This window comes from Aythya fuligula, chromosome 14 (assembly GCF_009819795.1).
Source record: "Aythya fuligula isolate bAytFul2 chromosome 14, bAytFul2.pri, whole genome shotgun sequence".
In the NCBI taxonomy this organism is placed as follows: Eukaryota; Metazoa; Chordata; class Aves; order Anseriformes; family Anatidae; genus Aythya; species Aythya fuligula.
Genome location: NC_045572.1, coordinates 14473738 through 14493108, shown reverse-complemented (window position 1 = coordinate 14493108; position 19371 = coordinate 14473738). Strand labels below are relative to the sequence as shown.

At 43.0% G+C, this 19371-nt stretch overlaps 1 protein-coding gene across 3 annotated transcripts; it reads left to right on the top strand.

The window, feature by feature from the left end:
* The first annotated feature begins 503 nt into the window (after positions 1 to 503).
* On the top strand, positions 504 to 18941 carry CANX (calnexin). 3 transcript variants are annotated; one of them, XM_032196673.1, is made up of 15 exons: positions 504 to 568; positions 7533 to 7721; positions 8179 to 8252; positions 8740 to 8798; positions 9133 to 9274; positions 10535 to 10616; positions 12147 to 12339; positions 13331 to 13520; positions 13860 to 13973; positions 14461 to 14617; positions 15279 to 15494; positions 15895 to 16014; positions 16116 to 16251; positions 16403 to 16494; positions 17085 to 18941. In XM_032196673.1, the coding sequence occupies exons 2-15, from the start codon at positions 7536 to 7538 to the stop codon at positions 17136 to 17138; spliced, it is 1815 nt and encodes a 604-aa protein (XP_032052564.1). In that variant the 5' UTR covers positions 504 to 568; positions 7533 to 7535; the 3' UTR covers positions 17139 to 18941. The 3 variants fall into 3 exon arrangements, with proteins under 3 accessions (XP_032052564.1, XP_032052561.1, XP_032052562.1); XM_032196670.1 differs by having other exon boundaries at positions 16400 to 16494; XM_032196671.1 differs by having other exon boundaries at positions 513 to 537; positions 16400 to 16494.
* The last annotated feature ends 430 nt before the right edge of the window (positions 18942 to 19371 follow it).

Here is a 19371-nt window from a genome sequence, read left to right as displayed (position 1 = left end):
TCCTAACTCCTAGTTCTGTGGTGATGTTCACTGCAACCCCACGAGAGGTGCTGGATGTACATAACCTCCTAAACGTGTGGAAACCCTTGAAATCCCCTTAAAACGGGCTAAATAAACGTGAAGGACACGGGAAAGGCACTTGTGCTGCTTCACACCACGGGGCCCGGGCCCGGGCCTGCACTGGACGAGGACCCCGGGGCCCGGCCCCCCTCAGCCCCCTCAGCTGAGGACCCCTCCCACACCCCAACGGCCTCCCCTCCCTCAGCCAACCGCCGCGCACTTCCTGCAACGCGCCGACCAATAGGCGCGCTCCACGAAGGGCAGCGCCGGAGGGGCAGGCTCCGAGGCGGGGCGAGAGGGTGAGCGGCGGCAGGCTCAACCAATCAAAACGCCGACTCGGCGGCGGGGCGGGAGGGCGGGCGCTGCGCCCACCAATGGGAGAAGAGGAGAGAGGTGGGGCGGGGGGCGGCGCGGGCTGGGCGGCAGATAGGCGGGCGGGCGGCGGCGGCGCTGGGCGCGGGGGGCCACGTGACGGAGGTGAGGGCCGGGGCGGCGTTGGCGGCGCTCGGTGAGTGCCCCCCCCACGTGTAACCGGGCGGCTCCGTGACTGGAAATCGGGGGCTGAGGGGGCTGGGACCCGGCTGGGCGCTGAGCCTTGGGCGTGGTGAGCGGCGGGGGGAGGCCCTGCCCCGCGGCGGGTGCCCCCCCCCAGCCGTGATCACCGGGGAGGGGGCAATGAGGGGAGAGGGGGGGGGCCGGCGGCGGCCTGGGGACACCCCCGGGGTGCTGCGGGAGGGAGGCCGGGCCCCGAGGCCTGTGGCGGTGGGGCGGCTGGGCCCTGACGGGGGTGCGGGGATGGGGGGGGGGGAACGGGCGGAGCGGGGCTGGGCTCTGTGGGGGGGGGGAGGGGAGCGGAAGGCTCTGGAAGGGGGGAGCGAGGCCCGGGGGGGATGGGGCGGCCAAAAACCGGGGGGGGGGTGCGAGATACGGGGCCCGCTGCGGCCTCCCGAGCCCTGGGAGCCTTCGGAGCGCTGTGGGGTCGGGGGCTGAGCTCGGGACGCGTCTCATAACGTGAAAAAAAGCCCCCGAGGCCCAGCCCCGCTGCTCCCCTGTCAGAGCCCGTCGCAAAGAGCAAAGTTTCACGGGCGGTCTCGCGGCCGGGAACTTTCTAGGCTGCAGGAGGAGGAGGAGGAGGAGAAGGGCTGCGGGTGGGCCCGGCCTGAAGGGAAGCGGCCCTGCATCAGGGTGCTGTGGTCGTGGTAAAGCTCCCGGCTTTCGTGGTGTTGGTGTCATAGGGTGTTAAGCTGTTAATGTAATTAACGCTGCAGCGTTTCTGCAGAGCGTAGTGGAAAGCTCCTTCCTAAATTTGTTTGGGATGCGTTCGGTGTTGCTGAACATCGTCGGGTAAGCGTAGTTAACGTACAGGTTTTATGGGGCATCTCGTCCCCTGCGGTTTGGGGTGTTACTAAAATATTACAAGGAGATAACAGGACTGGAATGATGTATGGGTTAACGTAGTTACAAGTACTGGTTAACAGACAGGTTGTGGTGAAATTATTTCAAGTGCATCAGAGTGACCAGAATATTTACATAAAAAAAAAATATACTATGGAAGGAATACTTCTACAATCCCTGAACCACCTCCCAAGCTGAGTGTAAGATGTTAACTGCTTCCTGGTATCAGCTGCTCTCCTAGGATGGGAAGCCTAATGCTAAGCAGTAAGAAAGCTTGCGGCCTCTGCTAGGTTACCCTTTCATTTGGTGTCGCAGCACTTCCTCCTAAGTCAATGAATAAATCCTTTACTGAGAGTACCCTGTAACTTGTACTTAGCCCTCCCTTTTATTTCCTTTTCTGGCCTTTCATTTTTCTGCCTCTAGCAGTGATCGAAATGGCAGCCTGTTCTTGCAGGAGTCAATTCTGTAGCAAGGCGAACTTGAATTGATTCCTAGGATCTGAAGGATCTTGGGGCACCTCCAGATCTCTCCCCACCTACCATAATTTCCCTTGCAGTCCATCTGTTTTATGGCCAGAAAGCCTTGCAGTTCTCTTTGTCCTCCAAGGACTCCCAGTTCTGCGGGAATCTCTGCTGACAAACGGTACATGGTGTTTCCTCCCTTGCTGTTTGTGCACCGTTGTGCATTATTTTTAGAAACTGGCATATTCGAAATGCTTATTAAAAGCAAGCTTTGCCGTCGCCTTTCACACCTAATCTCTTGCTTGGGTTGTGCTCAGTGCAACCCAAACAGAGGGCTCCTTTTTCTGTGGGACCTTGGGGCTCCATGGGCTTGGCCAGTCCTTTCTAGAAGACTTCCCTCAAGCCATAAGGAGCAGTGTGTCCTCACCACCCCCTACTTAAAAAAAAAAAAAAAAATCAGCAAAAAAACCACCCACCCACGCATGTAACTCTGGCCTGTTGTAAGCAAGGCGATGCTGGAAGTTGTCTAACAGCAGAACCGAGCACTTAAGGGAGAAAATAGTGCCTGCACCGTATGAGCTGCTGCATATATACGAGCGTAATTTCATTATATCCCTCTCAGAGCAGCAGTGAGGTAATTTGCTGGCTGCTGAAATTATGGTGCTTGGCCGCGAAGTTGGTGGTTCAGCTTTGCCCCCGAGTGTGGGTTTCCTAAGTCTGCCCAAAGACAGGTCTGTCTGTGGCAGAAACGCACGTGATGCCATGGCGTGGAGCTGACGCTGTGCCTTGCAGCTTCATTTCCTTTATCCTGGGCTGCTTGCTCATTTTGTTTCATGGTGCTTTCACTTGTCCTATAACACCTTCTGCCCTTACGTGCTGGACTGGGGAATTGATGAAGAGTTAAAGCAGCACAGCAGGAGGATTTCCAGCACTCTTAAACCAGCGGCTGGTTCACCGTCGGGCTGTGTGAACGCCTCCCGTGGCACAGCAGAGGAGCCAGGACGTGAAGCTGGAGGCATCTTGAGATGGCAAAGAGGAACCTCTTGTTCAGTGCTTCTAACTTTAGGAAACGGGTGTGCTGCTAAGCAAGGAGCCAAGTCTTTGCTCAGAAATGAAAAAAATGTAGTTTGAGGAGGGGAAAAACATGCATCTGCCTCTCTGCCTTCCTCTTCTGGTCTCTTTGCATTTTTTTTGTGTGCTGAGATGAATTTCTTATGCCTCTAAACTCTTGTCATGATTCTTGTCTTGCATGAGGATGTGTTGTGCTTATTTTTACAGCTGTGCTTCCACTGCAAATACCACATGGAAATCCAGTTTTCGGAACAGGGGGCTTTGCTAGTAACCTTTGCTGCTTGTACATGCTCACGCCAGTTTCAGCTGTCAGTTCAGACTGATGAAACAAAAAGCAAGGATGCTCTCCCAGTTAAACTGCTGAGGTGTAGCTGATGACAACTTGCAGGATGCAGGCGGTTTTCCCCCTTCGGTTCTGCAGCAAGTGCCTTGTTTTTGCGAGACATGTTTAATCTGACTGTTAATTACTTTTAAAAAAAGGAGAAAGCCACTTCAGTCAGCTGTGTATCTGGTAGCAATCGCGATGTGGTTCTGTGTTCTGAAATATGCGGCGCTAAGAGCTGGCTTGAGGAACCACTCAAATAGACGTGTAACCAAGGAGATGATTAAACTGGTTTTGCAGGCTCTGCTTAACCTGTCAGGGAAGAAACTTTCTAAATAGTATGTTCTGGAAGTATGATAGCAAGGCACTTGGATATCCTTTGTGGGGCCCTTCCAGCTGCCTCTCCTTCCCCCTGCGTGTTTGTGGGGATAATCATCTATTGTATGGGTCAAGCATTCCCAGTGTCATGCCAATAATCACAAAACTTCAGGTTTTATGCTGCAAAAAAGGGGTTCCAAGTAAGAATAAATCTCTGAAGCTGCAAGTCCTGAAAGCATTAGAACCTGAAGGTGACAGTCACTTAGTCCTGCACTGGGAGTGCTGCTTCTATGGCAAGAAGCTGATCCTGCCTCTTTGTGTCCAGTTGGTTTAGTTCCTACCACTGTAAATATCAAGCTCTGCAGTGCAGCTGTTCCAATGTTCTGGTGTCTGCCCCGTAAATACCAGGGGAAAATGCTTCATTCAGCCTTCTGACAGTCAGGAGTTGGTGAATGGTGCTTAAATGTCCCTTATCCCTTCCCTGGCGTAGAAGCTGGCTGTGGGTAGGCACGCAGACAGAAGTGATTTGTTAGCTCTGACACTCTTGAACACTCTCCCAAGTCAGTGCTTTGCGATATTATGTTGGCACACTGCATTGATGGGAAAACTGCTGCAACGTCTAGAAGACCTCATTTATAAAAAAAAAAAAAAAAAAGTAGATGAAGTTCTAATCGTATTTGACTTGGGACAGTGGCACGGTGAAGGTGAGTTGCACTGCAGTGGAACGGAGACTTCAGAAGCCTGCCTATTCTGAGGCTGGGGGCAGTTGCATGGTGAGAAATACGCTAACCTTCAGCGATACTACGCAGTGAAACCTACAGAGAGGAAGTTCAGGCAGAGATTCAGAAATAGCTGCTGGTAATCGCTTGGAAACTGGACACTTCTTCAAAGGAGGAATCTGGCCATGATGGTGGCTGTGCTGCTGGAGGTTAGTGTGTTAGGTGGCTGGGCACCTGTACTTCCTAGCAACCCAAAGCTCCACCTAAAACCACCAAAGAATTGTTTTAAGCCTGAGTTTTTATAAAAACTAAGTCTTTTTTCTCTCCCTTTCTATTGTCCCATGTTTATGAGTAACCCAATTTACTAGGGTCTGATTGCTTGTTGTGTCCCCAGGGATTATGTGTGGCTGAAACCTTCTCATGTAGCAATATGTATGTTACAGACAGATGTAGCTCTTTAAACATCCCAAATGTGTGTTTTGCTTAAATTGCTCTTCTGAGAACATGCTGTCTTTTATTTCTTACACTTTAGTTTGCGTCTTGTTAGGGATTAATAGAATAAGGAGCTTGCCTTGACAACTGGCAGTTGCTGAAGGTGCTACCAGTCCGTACTGGGGTGTATGAATGAGAGCTTATGTACAATTTGGGAATGATTTAATACGTAGGAGGTGTTCTAAACAGCTTTCTATAGGAATACAAACTTGTGAAAACTGCTTGCCAATGATTATAAAGGAGCAAGGGTACGAAACTGGATTAGCTCCTCTTGGGGCTTGTAGCTTTTGTGAAACAGAAAAGCTTCGTGTGCAATACCAGGCCGTGTGGTTTGCCACTTGCTAAGCAAGAAGTGCTGGTGTTTGCCAAAGGTCACTGCCACTGCCAGAAGCTTCCAGGGTTGTGGTTGGGGTGGGATTGCCCAGGAGGGGTGAATTCGGTGTGGAGGTTGGGGGTGGGTGATTGGTGTCGTTCACCAAAACGTCATTGCCCTCGGTGAGGTGACCAGAGAGATGACTTGCATGCTAAATCGCTCATGTCCTTCGCACAGGCTTGGGAGGTGGTATGGAAAAACTGCGTCCCCTTAGAAAGAGGAAGGCATTGGCTTACCTTTAACTTCGCTGTGCTTTTAAGGTGACTTTGCTCGTATCACCCGTAGGAGCAGTGCAGTGATCACTATCCGCATAATGTAACGTGAAAGTGGTTACAGGACTTGGGTAAAATCTTCCTGCATTTAGCTCTGTTAAGAATGAATTTGCTGAGGCTCTGTTAGCAAGGTGAGACAAAATCCAACCCTTCCCTTGGAAAGGTGTCCTTGTGCCACCTCGTCTGTAGTCGCTTCGGTCTCAGCACACATCTGGGCTCCAGAGCTTGCTTTTTCAAATGAGGTTTCAGGCTCTTTCTGTTTTTTGCTGTTGGCTGTGGATTTATGCAGAGAGCGTACTGTCTGTGCAGGAGGAATGTGAACTTCCAGTGGCACTGATATTTGCTGGACAGTTTTTGTTCTTGGTTTTGTGTTGTGGTTCCCAAATTTGTAATATCTATGAGCAGCAATGTGGTCTGCAACTGTTTTCAATTCTGCCTGTACGCTGCCTTAAAGTTAACAACAAACAAAAACACAAGTAGCAGGCTTTGCTTATATGTAGGAACACTTAGTTTTTGTCAGCTGCTCATGCTGTGAGCTGTGTCCTTTGGCCCAGGGCTGTTCTGCTGCAGTTGCGGGGGCTGTGAGCATGTACTGAGCCCGTGGTCCTCAGGGCATCGCTGCTCAGAAACTGGCTGCAGTTGAACGTTGCTGTAGTGGCAAAGTGGACGTAACCTCGACAGGTCCTAAAATACAGTTTTGTTGTAATTAAAAAACATCCCCTGTCATTAGAAGCAAGTTAAAGAGTAATCTAAGAATGGTAGATTTGGTATGCAGTGGTGTTTTGGTGTACTGGGTAGTGCTGATAAGCTTTTAAGACTAAATGCTTTCAGTTGCCTAAACATGCTTTGGAAAGTTTAAAAAAAAAAGTTTTCTAGCATGAACTTCTGCCCCTACAGGCCTTAATAACTCCATTTGAGTTATGTTTGTAAATCTGTGGGGCTATAGCCTGCGGCAGGAATGTAGGAGAAGGAGAGGATGTTTAGTTTTATAATGACTTTCAAAAAAAAAAAGAATTAGGCTTAGCTAAAACCTTGACTTTGGAAGTAAAATCTGGAATGTAATTCAGGGAGCAGACTGCTTTCCTGGTTGCTGTGTGGGTAAAACTACAAGCAGTATGGAAGGAGCGTTGCTTTCTGTATCAGCATAAAGGTGCAGTGATCAAGTAATATTTTTAGCAGGAAAGTCAAACTGAAATTCATTTTACTTAAACTTTTTGAGCTACAGATTGTTGAGGTCCACTGTGTTTTTGGTAGCATAATATGCTGGGCACATAATTTATTAATTGGTGTGATAGTTTAATTCTGTGAAGTCTCTGTATTAGATTTCTTTTGGTTGTTCTGTTAAGTTAGAGATCAAATTAACTGTCCATTGAACAGCAACAATTTTTCTGCTGGGTCTGCCTCAGTGTCCAGCTGCTTACAGACATCTGCCGGTAATATCAATGGCTGCTGGCAGGAATTCCAGGATAAAGCATGGGGAAGGCGACCGATGAATGAAAGTGCCAGTGTTCTGCATGTGAAAGGAAGAAAAATATTGAACAGGAGATAGAAGATTGATTGTTCCAGGGATGCTTGAAAGAGGTAGCTAATTGTACTTCAACTCATGAACTCGATGGAAATGCCCATTTCAGCATGAAGCACGTAGAGCTCTTCACAAGCAGAAACAAGCTTTCTGTTCAGGTTTTTGTAGGGGTGCGAGTTGGGGTGTTGTGGACTTGGGTATGTGCAGTTCTGCTCATGGGCTGGCAGTGGAGGAGCAGCACTGACACTTCTGCACCGGGATATGCAGAACTTGTCCATGGGCTCCTCTGGTCTGTTAGCATCTGCTTTGTAGTGAATACTTCACCATTTTCTTGTATTCCTCTTCTTGAGCTGTCTTAACTAGCCAGCCAGGATAAATAGCGAAGCTGAGAAGGTAAGTTTGTACCCGTCCTTCAGTGGTGTGGCAAGACACTTCACCTGTTGTCCTCGAAGCTTGGTTTTGAACTGTGAGTTGGTGCCTTGCTCCATGTGCAGTGCTGGCCTGACTTCTTCCCTTCTCTTATTCAGATCATGGAGCTGAAATGGTTACTGTACGTGGCCCTGCTAGCCCTCGGGACTCTTGCCGTCCAGGCGCATGATATGGATGATGACAATGACGGTGATGATGTAGTTGATATTGAGGATGATTTGGATGATGGCATTGAGGAGGTAGAAGAGTCAAAGCCTGGAACTAGCAGTCCTCCTCCAGCTCCAAAGGTTTGGCATGGAACTTCTTTAAAATTCAATTACTGCTTGTGCTGTAGCTACTGTGAATCTGATCCGAGTTCTCTTTGCTTTGCTTTGCTTAATGTGTTGTGATGTTTTTCAAGGTGTTAGCTGGGAGTAAGGTTTGGAATTAAGCTTAGCTATTCCCTTTCTTTCTCATCTGACCCTGTCTTCCTTGAAGACTTATATCAGTATTTCAAATCTGAAGTGTAAGTATCAGGCATTAATGCTTCCAGCTAAATATATACTTCAGTTTTAGCTGCAGAGAAGAGCACAATGGCTTGGCAGAAGCAGCAGTATTTACATAACTTCTGTACTTCTGCTGCCAGAGTGTTCCAGGTAATGTGCTGAAGTGTAGACTGGGAACGCGAGCTGTATGTACCTGTTCTTCTTTAAGGTAGAGAATGTGCCTTGAAAGGTGTGTAAATCCCCTTTTTCTCTCCCGTAGGTTACCTACAGGGCTCCAGTCCCAACTGGCGAGGTGTATTTTGTAGAGTCCTTTGATAAAGGAACTCTGGATGGGTAAGTATGATCTGAGGGATGATTGAACATAATAAATCAAAATTTTCTGTGAAAGGGAACAAAACTTTCTAGATTCTGTTACTCAATCACATTATCAGGCAGTGGTTAGGGAGGGTTACAGCAGTGACTATATGATGCTGGTTTTTAGTACTGAAGCAAACTAATATATTCTTAGGTACTAATAATGGGGGGAGATGAGCCATATATTGTGGAATCTTTTAATGCTTTTCATCTGACTTTCTGTAGCTCAGGTAATGTGAGGATAGTGAGGTTCTACAGCTTTTCATAGTAAGAATTTATGAAGAACATGATGCTGAGGCAGTGATCCTACTTCACAGTGGGGTGGGAAATAGAAAATGCAGAAAATTTTGGACGCTTGGGGATAGAATTCATGAGGGGATCAAGACACTGGGATGCTTTAAGAGCAGGCATTTTAGTGTGTGGTGAAAAAGGATGGGTTTCTGACCGTTGGATGTTTGTCTTGTAGATGGATCCTTTCCAAAGCCAAGAAAGATGATACAGATGATGAAATTTCCAAATATGATGGTGAGTCCTACCCAGTTTTTTTGACTGCTAGATGTTTCTGATGTCCTTTGTCATATGTAAAGAAGAGGTGCAAGTCTGTTTCCTGATTGCTTGCTGAAATTATTTTCACTGAAGAAAATGGGGGAGTATTTGTGTACGTGGTTAACAACATGAAGTGTGGTTCTGCTGCAGATGAAAGATTCAAACAAAAGCTGCTTTGAGGTTTTAAAGTTTTTAGTGAAGATGTTAAACTAATAACCTGAGGAGGTGAAGTGCTGATTTTCTTGCTTGGAATTAGGCTAAGTGAAGATTGTATCAAATGAGTTTTGATAATGTTTGGATAATTTCCCTCCAGGTAAATGGGAAGTCCAAGACATGAAGGACACCAAGCTTCCAGGAGACAAAGGGCTTGTACTGGTAACCCGAGCCAAACATCATGCAATTTCATCCAAACTTTCAAAGCCTTTTGTATTTGATACCAAGCCCCTTATTATACAGTAAGTAAAAGATAACTCGGTGTTCTGTTATTTCAAGGGTGACGTGATAGCAGGCTGAGGTTTATTTTGTAACAGAGCTCTTGTTGACTGGGAGTCTAAATGACACAAGATATAATAACCTATTATACTACTTGTGTAAGAGTGTAAAACAGTAATTTAGATTCCTAAAGTGTAGAAATTATGAACCGATGGCTCCCTCTGAAGCCTGTGAAGGAAGGTAGTCTCTGACAACTACACTTGGTAACCAGTCTGTCGACTTCACTTAATTCATTGTGTTAACAAGGACATAAACAGATTTTTCTACTGTTAATCGTAGAAGTCCATGTCTTTTTTGGACAAGACCTCATCTATATGCAAGTCAATGTGCTTATTCAGTAAACTCTCATTTCAAAGGTGGGCAGTGTAGTAGAGGTGCACTTGTTGCCTCCTTCCTTTGTTTTAGTTCATCGGTCGTGGAGGATGAATAGCTTGTTCAGCCCTATTGGGCCATGAGTGATGTAGAAGAATCTACTTGCTGCATACGTGTTAGACTAGCAAGCAGGGGAAAAAAAACTTCCAGTGGCAACAATTGAGTTGTGGGTATTACTTTATCAGTTGTAAACTGAGTAAGCCAATTCGTATTTGTACAAGGTAATGAGTTGGTCACTTTGCTTTGCATTACTGCTTAGTTTTTGGCTCAAAATACAAGGCTAAAAATAAAATAAAGTGGTCACCCACTCCAGCTGCTGGCATTGAGAGAGGATCAAGCATACTTAGCCTATTCCTGACAGACATGTTTTGCCTTTTTCAGACTCCTTGGCATCTCTAAATATACCGTTGTATGCTTATAACCCTAAAGGGCATCTTCCTAGGACCAAACTGTTCTCCCTTTGGTCATCTTGCAAATTGAGTTGTCTGCTGTAGCAGTTGTGGGGAAAAATGGTTTGCTTTAATCTCTGTTGCAGTCTCTTACATACTGAAAAGCCTTTTCTCTCTACTTCTAGATCATAATCTTTTAGACCAGCACTCAATTTCTTTAATCCTTTGTTAGGTTAAACCTTCTAAATCCTTGATTCTTCTCGTTTTGCAGGCCCTTATGAATATCTGCTTAGTCCTTAGAGCAGAGCTTGTGTTTTTAATGTTCACTTGACTCTTGATTTAAAACAAACAACAGAAGTCTTACTCTGAATTTGTACTTGAAAGTTGCAATCATGTATTGTGGAAGTAAGTTTTCCTTGTGTATAACATGCTCTCAACTTCTTTGTCCAAAATTAAAATTAGGTATGAAGTAAACTTCCAAAATGGAATAGAGTGCGGTGGGGCCTACGTGAAGTTGCTTTCAAAGACCCCTGAGCTTAACCTGGTGAGTGATGCTGATACTCTGAGCATTAGCCATGAAATAACGCTTGCTTTATTTTGCTGTTTCCTAGAGAAACCTTTTCAGTAAATGTAGTGGGGCATAGTTTGGGCTTGATCTCCAGAGTACTTTGTACTCAGTTTCCCACTATTTTCAGTTGGAGATGAGGCCAGAATATTTCAGTATTTCTCTTCAGTAACAACTCCAGAGTTTTCCCATAGCTGAGCAGTTCTACTACTTGGAAGTCTACAGTACTTCAGATTTCCCTAGGTTCTAGAACTGAAGAGGTCCCTTACCAGAGTAGCCAGTGTAGAGACCTTCTTGGAAGCCACTGTCCAGAAGGAAGATTGTTTTATCTTTTAAACACTCATGCAAGTAAAAACATACCTGGCATTTATTGCTGTGCCTTTGAACACTCTTGTCAGTTACTGGATATACTTTATCTACACACACACACACACACACACACACATATATATATATATGTATATATATATATGTATATATATATATATGTATATGTGTGTGTGTGTAGATATATATATATCTGAGGTTGGACTAGATACAGGCTTGTATATTCAGAAGCGCACAGGAGTTGTATAGAAGAATTTGCTTCGTTTGCTTCATAAAAGGCCCTTGAATGCATTATATTAAAAGTGCCCTCAATAGAAGAGACAATGCTGCATCCTTTAAAAATTAAGAGTCACTTCCTCTCCTCCCAGTAATATAGTTGCTTTGAGCGTTTTAGCCTGTTCAGACAAAGCTTTGCTGCTGGGTCAGTGTGTATATATATATAGGCTTGTATAAACTACGGATTTTCCTAGACTTCATGGGAAGTACCTTTTAAGTCTTATCACCCATCCTTTTCCTTTTGTTCTGCATTCTCATTAAAGCTTTATTAGTAATACAGATTCCAAACTTAAAGCTGTCTAGCCAGTTTCATATGTGCATTGAATCTCAAGATAACATTATCCAAAACAAATAGACTTGCAGTGTGCAAAGGTGAGATTATTATATTCAGTTAAGTCTTAAATTGAAACAATATACAAGCTTAGAAGTATATAAGCTAAATACAACTTGGCCTCACTTCTGTTGTTGCTTATCCCTTTGTATGGAAGAAACTCAGTGCACTAACTATTAATTCATTATTGACAGTACCTGATATGTGTGTGTTAATAACTTTAAAAAATAATTTTTGCAGCGTAGAGATGTTTAAAAATACATACATATATATGGTTGTCACAACTTAATGAATTACTTATCTTGTTGATAACACTTGAATAGCTATTGTTTTCCCTCTGAAGTAGAGGGAAGGTGCAAAATGAAGAAGTTAGGCTAATTCTGGTCTTCTCTCTAGAAAATTCTGGTCTTCTCTCTAGCAGCTTGTAGTTGTGATGCAAGTTTTAGTCTAGCTACTATCACTGTCTTGATATCCAAGCTGCAGATCAATGTCTAATGATTCAGGAGGTATTATGGTGGGCAGTGATTGAAGTTGTATCTCAAAATAATGGCACTGTTTTTGCATTTCTTCTAAAGGATCAGTTCCATGACAAAACTCCATATACAATCATGTTTGGCCCTGACAAATGTGGAGAGGACTATAAATTGCACTTCATCTTCCGACACAAAAACCCAAAGACTGGCAAATATGAGGAGAAGCATGCGAAGCGTCCAGATGCAGACTTAAAGACCTACTTCACCGATAAGAAGACGCACCTTTATACTCTGGGTATGGTGTCTGTTAACTATGCATGTTAATAACTACTACTGTGTTTTCTGAATCAAAAACTCAAAGTAAACCAGATGAACAAACAAATCTTTGTATCAGCATACAGCTTGAGAGCTCTGAATGCTAAAACTAGTCTTACTGTATAAAGGCTTGCTTCTTCCTTGCAAGAAGTTCTGATTCATGTAGGAAGTCATGAGACCTTGAACTTAATAGTTAAAGAAGAACTGAATTTCAGAACAGTTACGAGTAATGTGATATGCCAAGTGTATCCAAAATTATTAGCAACATCTATATAATGTTTGAATGCTGCCCTCTAGTAATTTGGGATATTAATAAACTTTAGATGTAGAGGAGAGATTAAGTTACTGCCACTTCCAACAGACTTGCATTCTTTGGGAACAGTGGCTTTAGTACATAACTTTTAAAGTCAGTTTTCTGTAGCATTTAATTTTAGTTGATTAGTTCTGTACTTAGATTTGGACAGCACAGTTCTAGGTGCAGAGGGAGGGGGCAAGGATATGGTGGTGGTCTTCCCACTTCTTTCACAGTACCAGACAAAATCAGTGGTTCCTGCAGTACAGTGTTTGGCATTAGCTATGCCTAAAAGTATCTAATGGGAGTACTCAAGCATCTCAGTGTGTTCCATTACAAAGGTAGCAACGAATAAAGAAATTCAAACCCTGTGAGTCAGCAGTGGGATTATGAATGGGGGTCTTACTCTTGAATAGGATGTGAATAAATACTATTCCTATTGCTAAAGCACTATTCAATAAATCTTAGTTTAACAAGGTGAGATGTTACATCAGCACTAAGTACACTTAGACTTCATGGGAAAGGTTTTTACCGAGTCTTAAAAACAATTGTTAGGTAGATGATAGCTTGGATTGCTCAAGTTTGAATTGTGCAGGTTACAGTGGGGATGAGTGATACCATACAAAACATGCTTCACAAAGTATGTGCAGTGGCTGCATTGACTTTTTTTTCCTTCCAGTCTTGAATCCTGATAATAGTTTTGAAATACTGGTTGATCAAACGGTTGTCAACAGTGGGAACTTGCTAAATGATATGTCTCCTCCTGTGAATCCACCCCGAGAGATTGAGGACCCGAATGACCAGAAGCCTGAGGACTGGGATGAGAGGCCCAAAATCCCAGATCCAGATGCTGTTAAACCAGATGACTGGTAAGATGTTAGAGGGGTACTTGAACCTGTGTTTTGTGAACCATAGACTTGAGTTTGAGCTTGTATGCATATTTGCAGTGGCTGCTAGGGCAAGGGATTTACTGCAATGTGCCCTTTCTAGATTGGCTTTAAAAATGAGTATGATCTTAGGTGAAGTTAGGACTGTGCTGTGAGGCACTGTATATAGGTAACAGGCTGCAAGGCAACTTTATTCTTAAAACGTGATGTTGCTGGCTGGTAATCTAGATCAGTGGGCATGTTCAGACTCTGTAGAATCATGTCTTGGGGTTGAGAACTTGTTGCATATTGTGTGTTAATATACTGACTGACTTCCTCAAGGGATGAGGATGCTCCTGCAAAAATACCTGATGAAAATGCTGTGAAACCAGAGGGCTGGCTGGATGATGAGCCAGAATATGTAGCAGACCCTGATGCTGAGAAGCCTGAAGATTGGTAAGTTTACTGCCTGTTGCAAATGACATCAATAATTTCATGGCTTTGGCACTGGTTTTAGCAAGTATAAGAATAGCCAGTTCATTGTTGTTCACTATCAAAGTTGCTGTCAATTCAAGCTATCTTGCTTCAAAAGCAGAAGGCAGAGCTGGTCTTAGTAGGTATCTTGTGTTCTTGTGTTCACCTGTGTACTTGTCAACTGTTCTTTCCTATGACTGTAACCTGAATAGGTCAGGGATGTTCATCTTGTAGTTGTGTACTGCAGTGGGAGGGGGTTGTGCTCAGGGGCTGGCTTTTCGTGAGCTGCTGTGCTTTCAAGCTGCTTCCTGAATTACCTCTCCCTTCTGCAGTATCTTTTTCAGACCTATGCTATCATGAGTTTCAGTATTTACATCTTCTAGTAGGAATCTTAATATTCCTGGGAATCAGACATGCTATAAGCTTGTAAAAACAAGGGGCAGACTTCAAAACTGAGTTGCTGTTACAGGGATGAGGATATGGATGGTGAATGGGAGGCACCTCAGATTGCAAATCCTAAGTGTGAGTCAGCTCCTGGCTGTGGTACCTGGCAGCGACCAATGATTGACAATCCAAACTACAAAGGCAAATGGAAGCCTCCTATGATTGATAACGTGAACTATCAGGTTGGTTTCTTCATTTTTGTAAACTTCTGGCCAGTGCAGGATTTCCCTTCCAAAAATCAGAATGATCTACATTTAGCAGATGTAATTAAGAATAAAAATACTGTCATGGTCTTACTGTGTTTCAAGTGGACAGTTTCAAAGTGTTTTGTTTAACCTGGCTTCACTCTTTTGTAGAACAAATAAAAATTGGTTCCCAGAACCTGAAGAGCCACATATATAAACACTGTAATTGAGTGCAATTACCTTAAAGGAGGTTGTAGTGAGGTAGAGACTGTATTCTTCTGCCAAGCACTAAGTGATAAAATGAGGGGAAATGGCCTCAGTTTGTACTGGGGAAGTTTAAGTTGGCTATTGGGAGAGATTACTGAAAGGGTTGTGCAGCATTGGCATAGGCTGCCCAGAGAAGTGGTTGAGTCACCATCCCTGGAGGTCTTCAAGAAAAGGTTAGATGTAGAACTTAGTAGCATGGTTTTGTGGTGGACTTCTCAGTACCAGGTTAAAGGTTGGACTAGATTATCTTAGTTGTTTTTTTTTTTTTTTTTTTCCTCAACATGAATGATTCTGAGATTCTTTGCATTGGTCTTTTTGGCTGAAATGGGCTGAAAAATAAAATTCAACCTCTGTGCTAGTAGGTAAGGCTTGAATGTGTTGTCTTTCCTAGGGCATTTGGAAACCCAGGAAGATCCCAAACCCAGATTTCTTTGAAGACCTGGAGCCTTTCAAGATGACTCCCTTCAGTGCTGTGGGACTTGAGCTATGGTCAATGACTTCTGACATCTTTTTTGACAACTTTATCATATGTACTGAAAGAGCTGTGGCTGATGATTGGGCTAATGATGGATGGGGACTGAAAAAGGCAGCTGATGGTGCTGCAGAGGTGAGAAACAAAGGCTTAATTGTGTGCTTCCTACTGGAACGGTAGGAGCACTGCTGCTATTCTCGTCTAGTCTTTATCAATATATACTTACGTGTACCGAGGCTGTGGATTGATAATCCTTGTTAGAATCTCAAAACCTTAATTTGTAATTACAGCATGTAATAGTTGCTATAAATGGCAGTAAGTATTTACTGCTCTTCTGAGGTTCTTGCTCTGACAGCTGTGCTGTTAATTGTAGACTAGTTCTTAATTTGTAAACCATGGAAGAAGTACTGGCGCAGGCTAGCTTTAGTTCTTTTAGGTATTAAATATGTTCAATGTTGCAGAAAGTCTTTGAAAATTCTGTAGTTCAAATTTAACTGTTGTAATTTGAGTTTTAATGGTTCACTTTATCTTCTAGCCTGGTGTTGTGGGCCAGATGATGGCAGCAGCTGAAGAGCGTCCCTGGCTTTGGGTAGTGTACATCCTCACTGTGGCTTTGCCAGTGTTCCTTGTTGTCCTTTTCTGCTGTTCTGGGAAGGTATGCGTTTCCTCTGATAAATACACTGAATCTTTTTAAAAATTCTACTTAATGTGCCTTAGCTTCACAAATAACTGGTTGGTTCTGGCAATTTTTTTTAGAAGCAGCCAAGTGCTGCAGAATACAAAAAGACTGATGCTCCCCAGCCTGATGTGATGAGCGAGGAGAAAGAAGAAGAAAAGGACAAAGGAGACAAAGAAGAGGAGGAGGAGGAGGAAACAAATGAGGAGAAGCTAGGTAGGCAAACTTAGATAATCTTGACATGTGAAATTCTATCTGAAAGAATAAAAAGATTGGCAGACCTTGTATCAAGTCATTGGTGAATTGAAGGTGGTAAAGTCTTAATGACAAGGGAATGAATGAGGGTTTTTTTAATTTCTCTTAGAAGAGAAGCAAAAAAGTGATGCTGATATAGGAAGTGCTAGTCAAGAGGAAGAGGAGGAAGAAGACGAGGAAGAGGACAGGAAACCTGCATCAGAGGTATGAGAGCACTTAATTTTTGAGGGAAGCATTGTGGATTTTTTGTTGGTATAGAACAAGCCTTACTAATGTGTTAACATCTAAACTTTTCCACTGTTAGAGCTCCAGAGAACTTAATTGCTGTGCAGAATAGGAATTGTTGTGGCCAACCTCAGCAAAGCAGGAAACCTTGCTAAAGGCACTTGCTGTAGACCCTGCATTGTGAGAGGAGTAGGACTGTGTGGAATGCATCTTCTTGAAGCAAAAGGTTTATTCAGCTTTGTGTGCAGTCAGGATGTGACCTTTTAAGTGCTCCACATTGACATAATGGCTAACTTAAAAAATAAAATGGGTGGAGTGTTGCTTGAAGTTAAATAGATGCTCACAGCAGCAGAATCTGTTAAATATTCTCAGCAAATATTTATATGTGCACCATGAAAATAAGAATTTGTCTACCATGTATGTAAAGGAAGGGGTAGTAACTGCAGTTGGTCCTTCAGAAAATGAAACTGCAACGTAGAGCTGAGAGTTTTTTAGTAGGCTTGCTCAAAAAGGCTTTCAGGAGTAAATTTAGATTAGATTTCCTTGATGTTTCTACGACTTTCTTGCAGGAGGAAGAAACTGTGAATAGATCACCCAGAAACAGAAAGCCAAGGAAAGATTGAAAAAAAATCATAAAAACTTGATCTGTGATTTTTTTTTTTCAAAACATGGTTCTGGGAGAGGACCTTGGACACCTTACATTGAAACTTGGACAAACCTCAAGATTTCACCATCCACAGGTTCCAGTCACACTATCCAATGTAACGGAGTGTCTAGCAGTAAAATATTTGCAATCATCTGTTTTAAAGAACATCATTCCTGTAGAAAGAATGCAGTTAATATAATGGGCTGTGGATTTTGGAATGTAACATAACTAACCTTTTTGTTTTTGGTTTTAAATATTCTTTTCTGTTTTTAAGTAGATTGGTAGAACTTTACCAGTCTCAAACCTTGGTTTAATTTAATATATTAATTAGTGAGGAATAACAATGAATCTTGAAAGTGCTAGATGATAAAAATGCAGTTTTATAACTAGTTTTTTTTACAAACATGTAAATTCCTAAATGCACCAATGTCTTTATATATATATATCCCTTAAAATTTAATAATTGTTTAAAGAAAAGCTATCAACATATTTGACAATACCTCTTCCCACAAAGGAAAAAAAACAAAACGGGAAGGGGGTTGTGTGGGGAAACCAGTAACTAAACTCTCCAATCAGCTCTGTTCTTCTGGGGGTCATGGTGGGGTGGGGGAAGAGGAATGGGTGGAAGGAAGGAATTAGTTGGTCTCTGGAATATGCACTCTGTGCATGGCTAAAGCCCGGTTAAGTGTTGATAAATGATCTAGGATTCAGAGTGAATTGTCCTAATGTGGCATTTAATCCTGCAGACCTTGCAGATAATAGTTCTTGCTAGTTCTTGAACTCTTTTCGTAAAGCTAATGTGTCGTTGGGGTGGGCTGGGGTTAGACTACTTTCCCCTTTCCCCTCTGTTCACCCACTGATGCTTTCCTTTCTCTCTGACTGTACAGCTTTTTTCCTGAGTGCAGCTTTGCCTCAATTGCTGGAAGTGCTTCATGTTCAGCTCATTGTCAAAACTCTTTATTTTTATAGCTAGGCCTACTCCAGGGTCCAAACACTGGATAGGACAGTGTCCCATATCCTCTCACTGTTATCACCATATGTCTATTCCTGTAGGAATGGGGGAGGTGGTCAGGTAGACAAGATGAACCGAATATTTCGTAAGGAAAAACAAAACAAATAATAAAAAAAAAACACAAAATAACCAACATGTCAGTATTTGTAGGTGGGGAAGGAGCATGTGGAATATCTTAAGTGGTATGTGAAACTGTTTAAGTCTTTTATCTGCTCTTCATGTAACAAATGCATCCTAAATTATATTGTGAATGTTAGGGAGTTCCAATTCCAGCTGAATAAATTTTTTTAAAGTGTTGAGTCTACCATATTATACTGTTTCAAACACTTGTGGAATGCCGGTGATCACTACAAGAGCATACCTCTGAGGGTGAAATCTATGTAACTTCATTACACTGTACCAAATATGTTGGAGTTCGGATGTCTATATAGATAAGCTTTTCTTTTTGTTTAGAGTGAAATTAAATGTCCTGAAATTACTCTTCTTGCACTGAATTTAAACACTCCAGTGTTGTTTGGTCATAGGTATAGTACGGGGAGTAATTCCCAGGGGCTGGGGAGGGATGGGTGTTCCAATTACCTTGCAAACAATCTAACCAATTACTAAAAGCCTCAGTTTTATTTTTTTATTTTTTTGGAGAAACATCTTTTGCTGCCTGTCCTTATGTTGTATCCCTTGGTTGTTGTGTTTGAAATAGTAGTGACCACAAATGCATAGCAGGATTTCTTGATCTTTCTGCAGCGTGCAAATAAACTATTGTAAGCAAGATATTGGAAGTAATTTCAGACTTCTGTTGGGAGCTATTGCATGTTTAGAATGCCTTTGCCTGTTGAACACCTGGTAACTGCTGCTCCTTCCTGCCAAAATAGCTTATACTCTGACATGGAAGATGTCATAGCTTAAGCATTGCTATTAGCTTGTTCTCAGGACTGTATTTTTATCAAGGAGCAGCTGCTATTTATGACTCAGTCCTTTGAGATGAAGTATATGTAAATGGTTTCAATTCAGCTAACATCTTGGGCACAATGTAAATCTATTAATCCAATGTTTTTTATCTTAATATGCAAATTGCCTTAAATTCCTGAACACTTCATGTGCATACATGTTCTTTCCAAGCATCAAAAAGGAACTTAAGATCAGCTATCAGCTTCTAACTAGCACTATATTAAGGTGAAATGTAAATCTACATTTGCTTCTG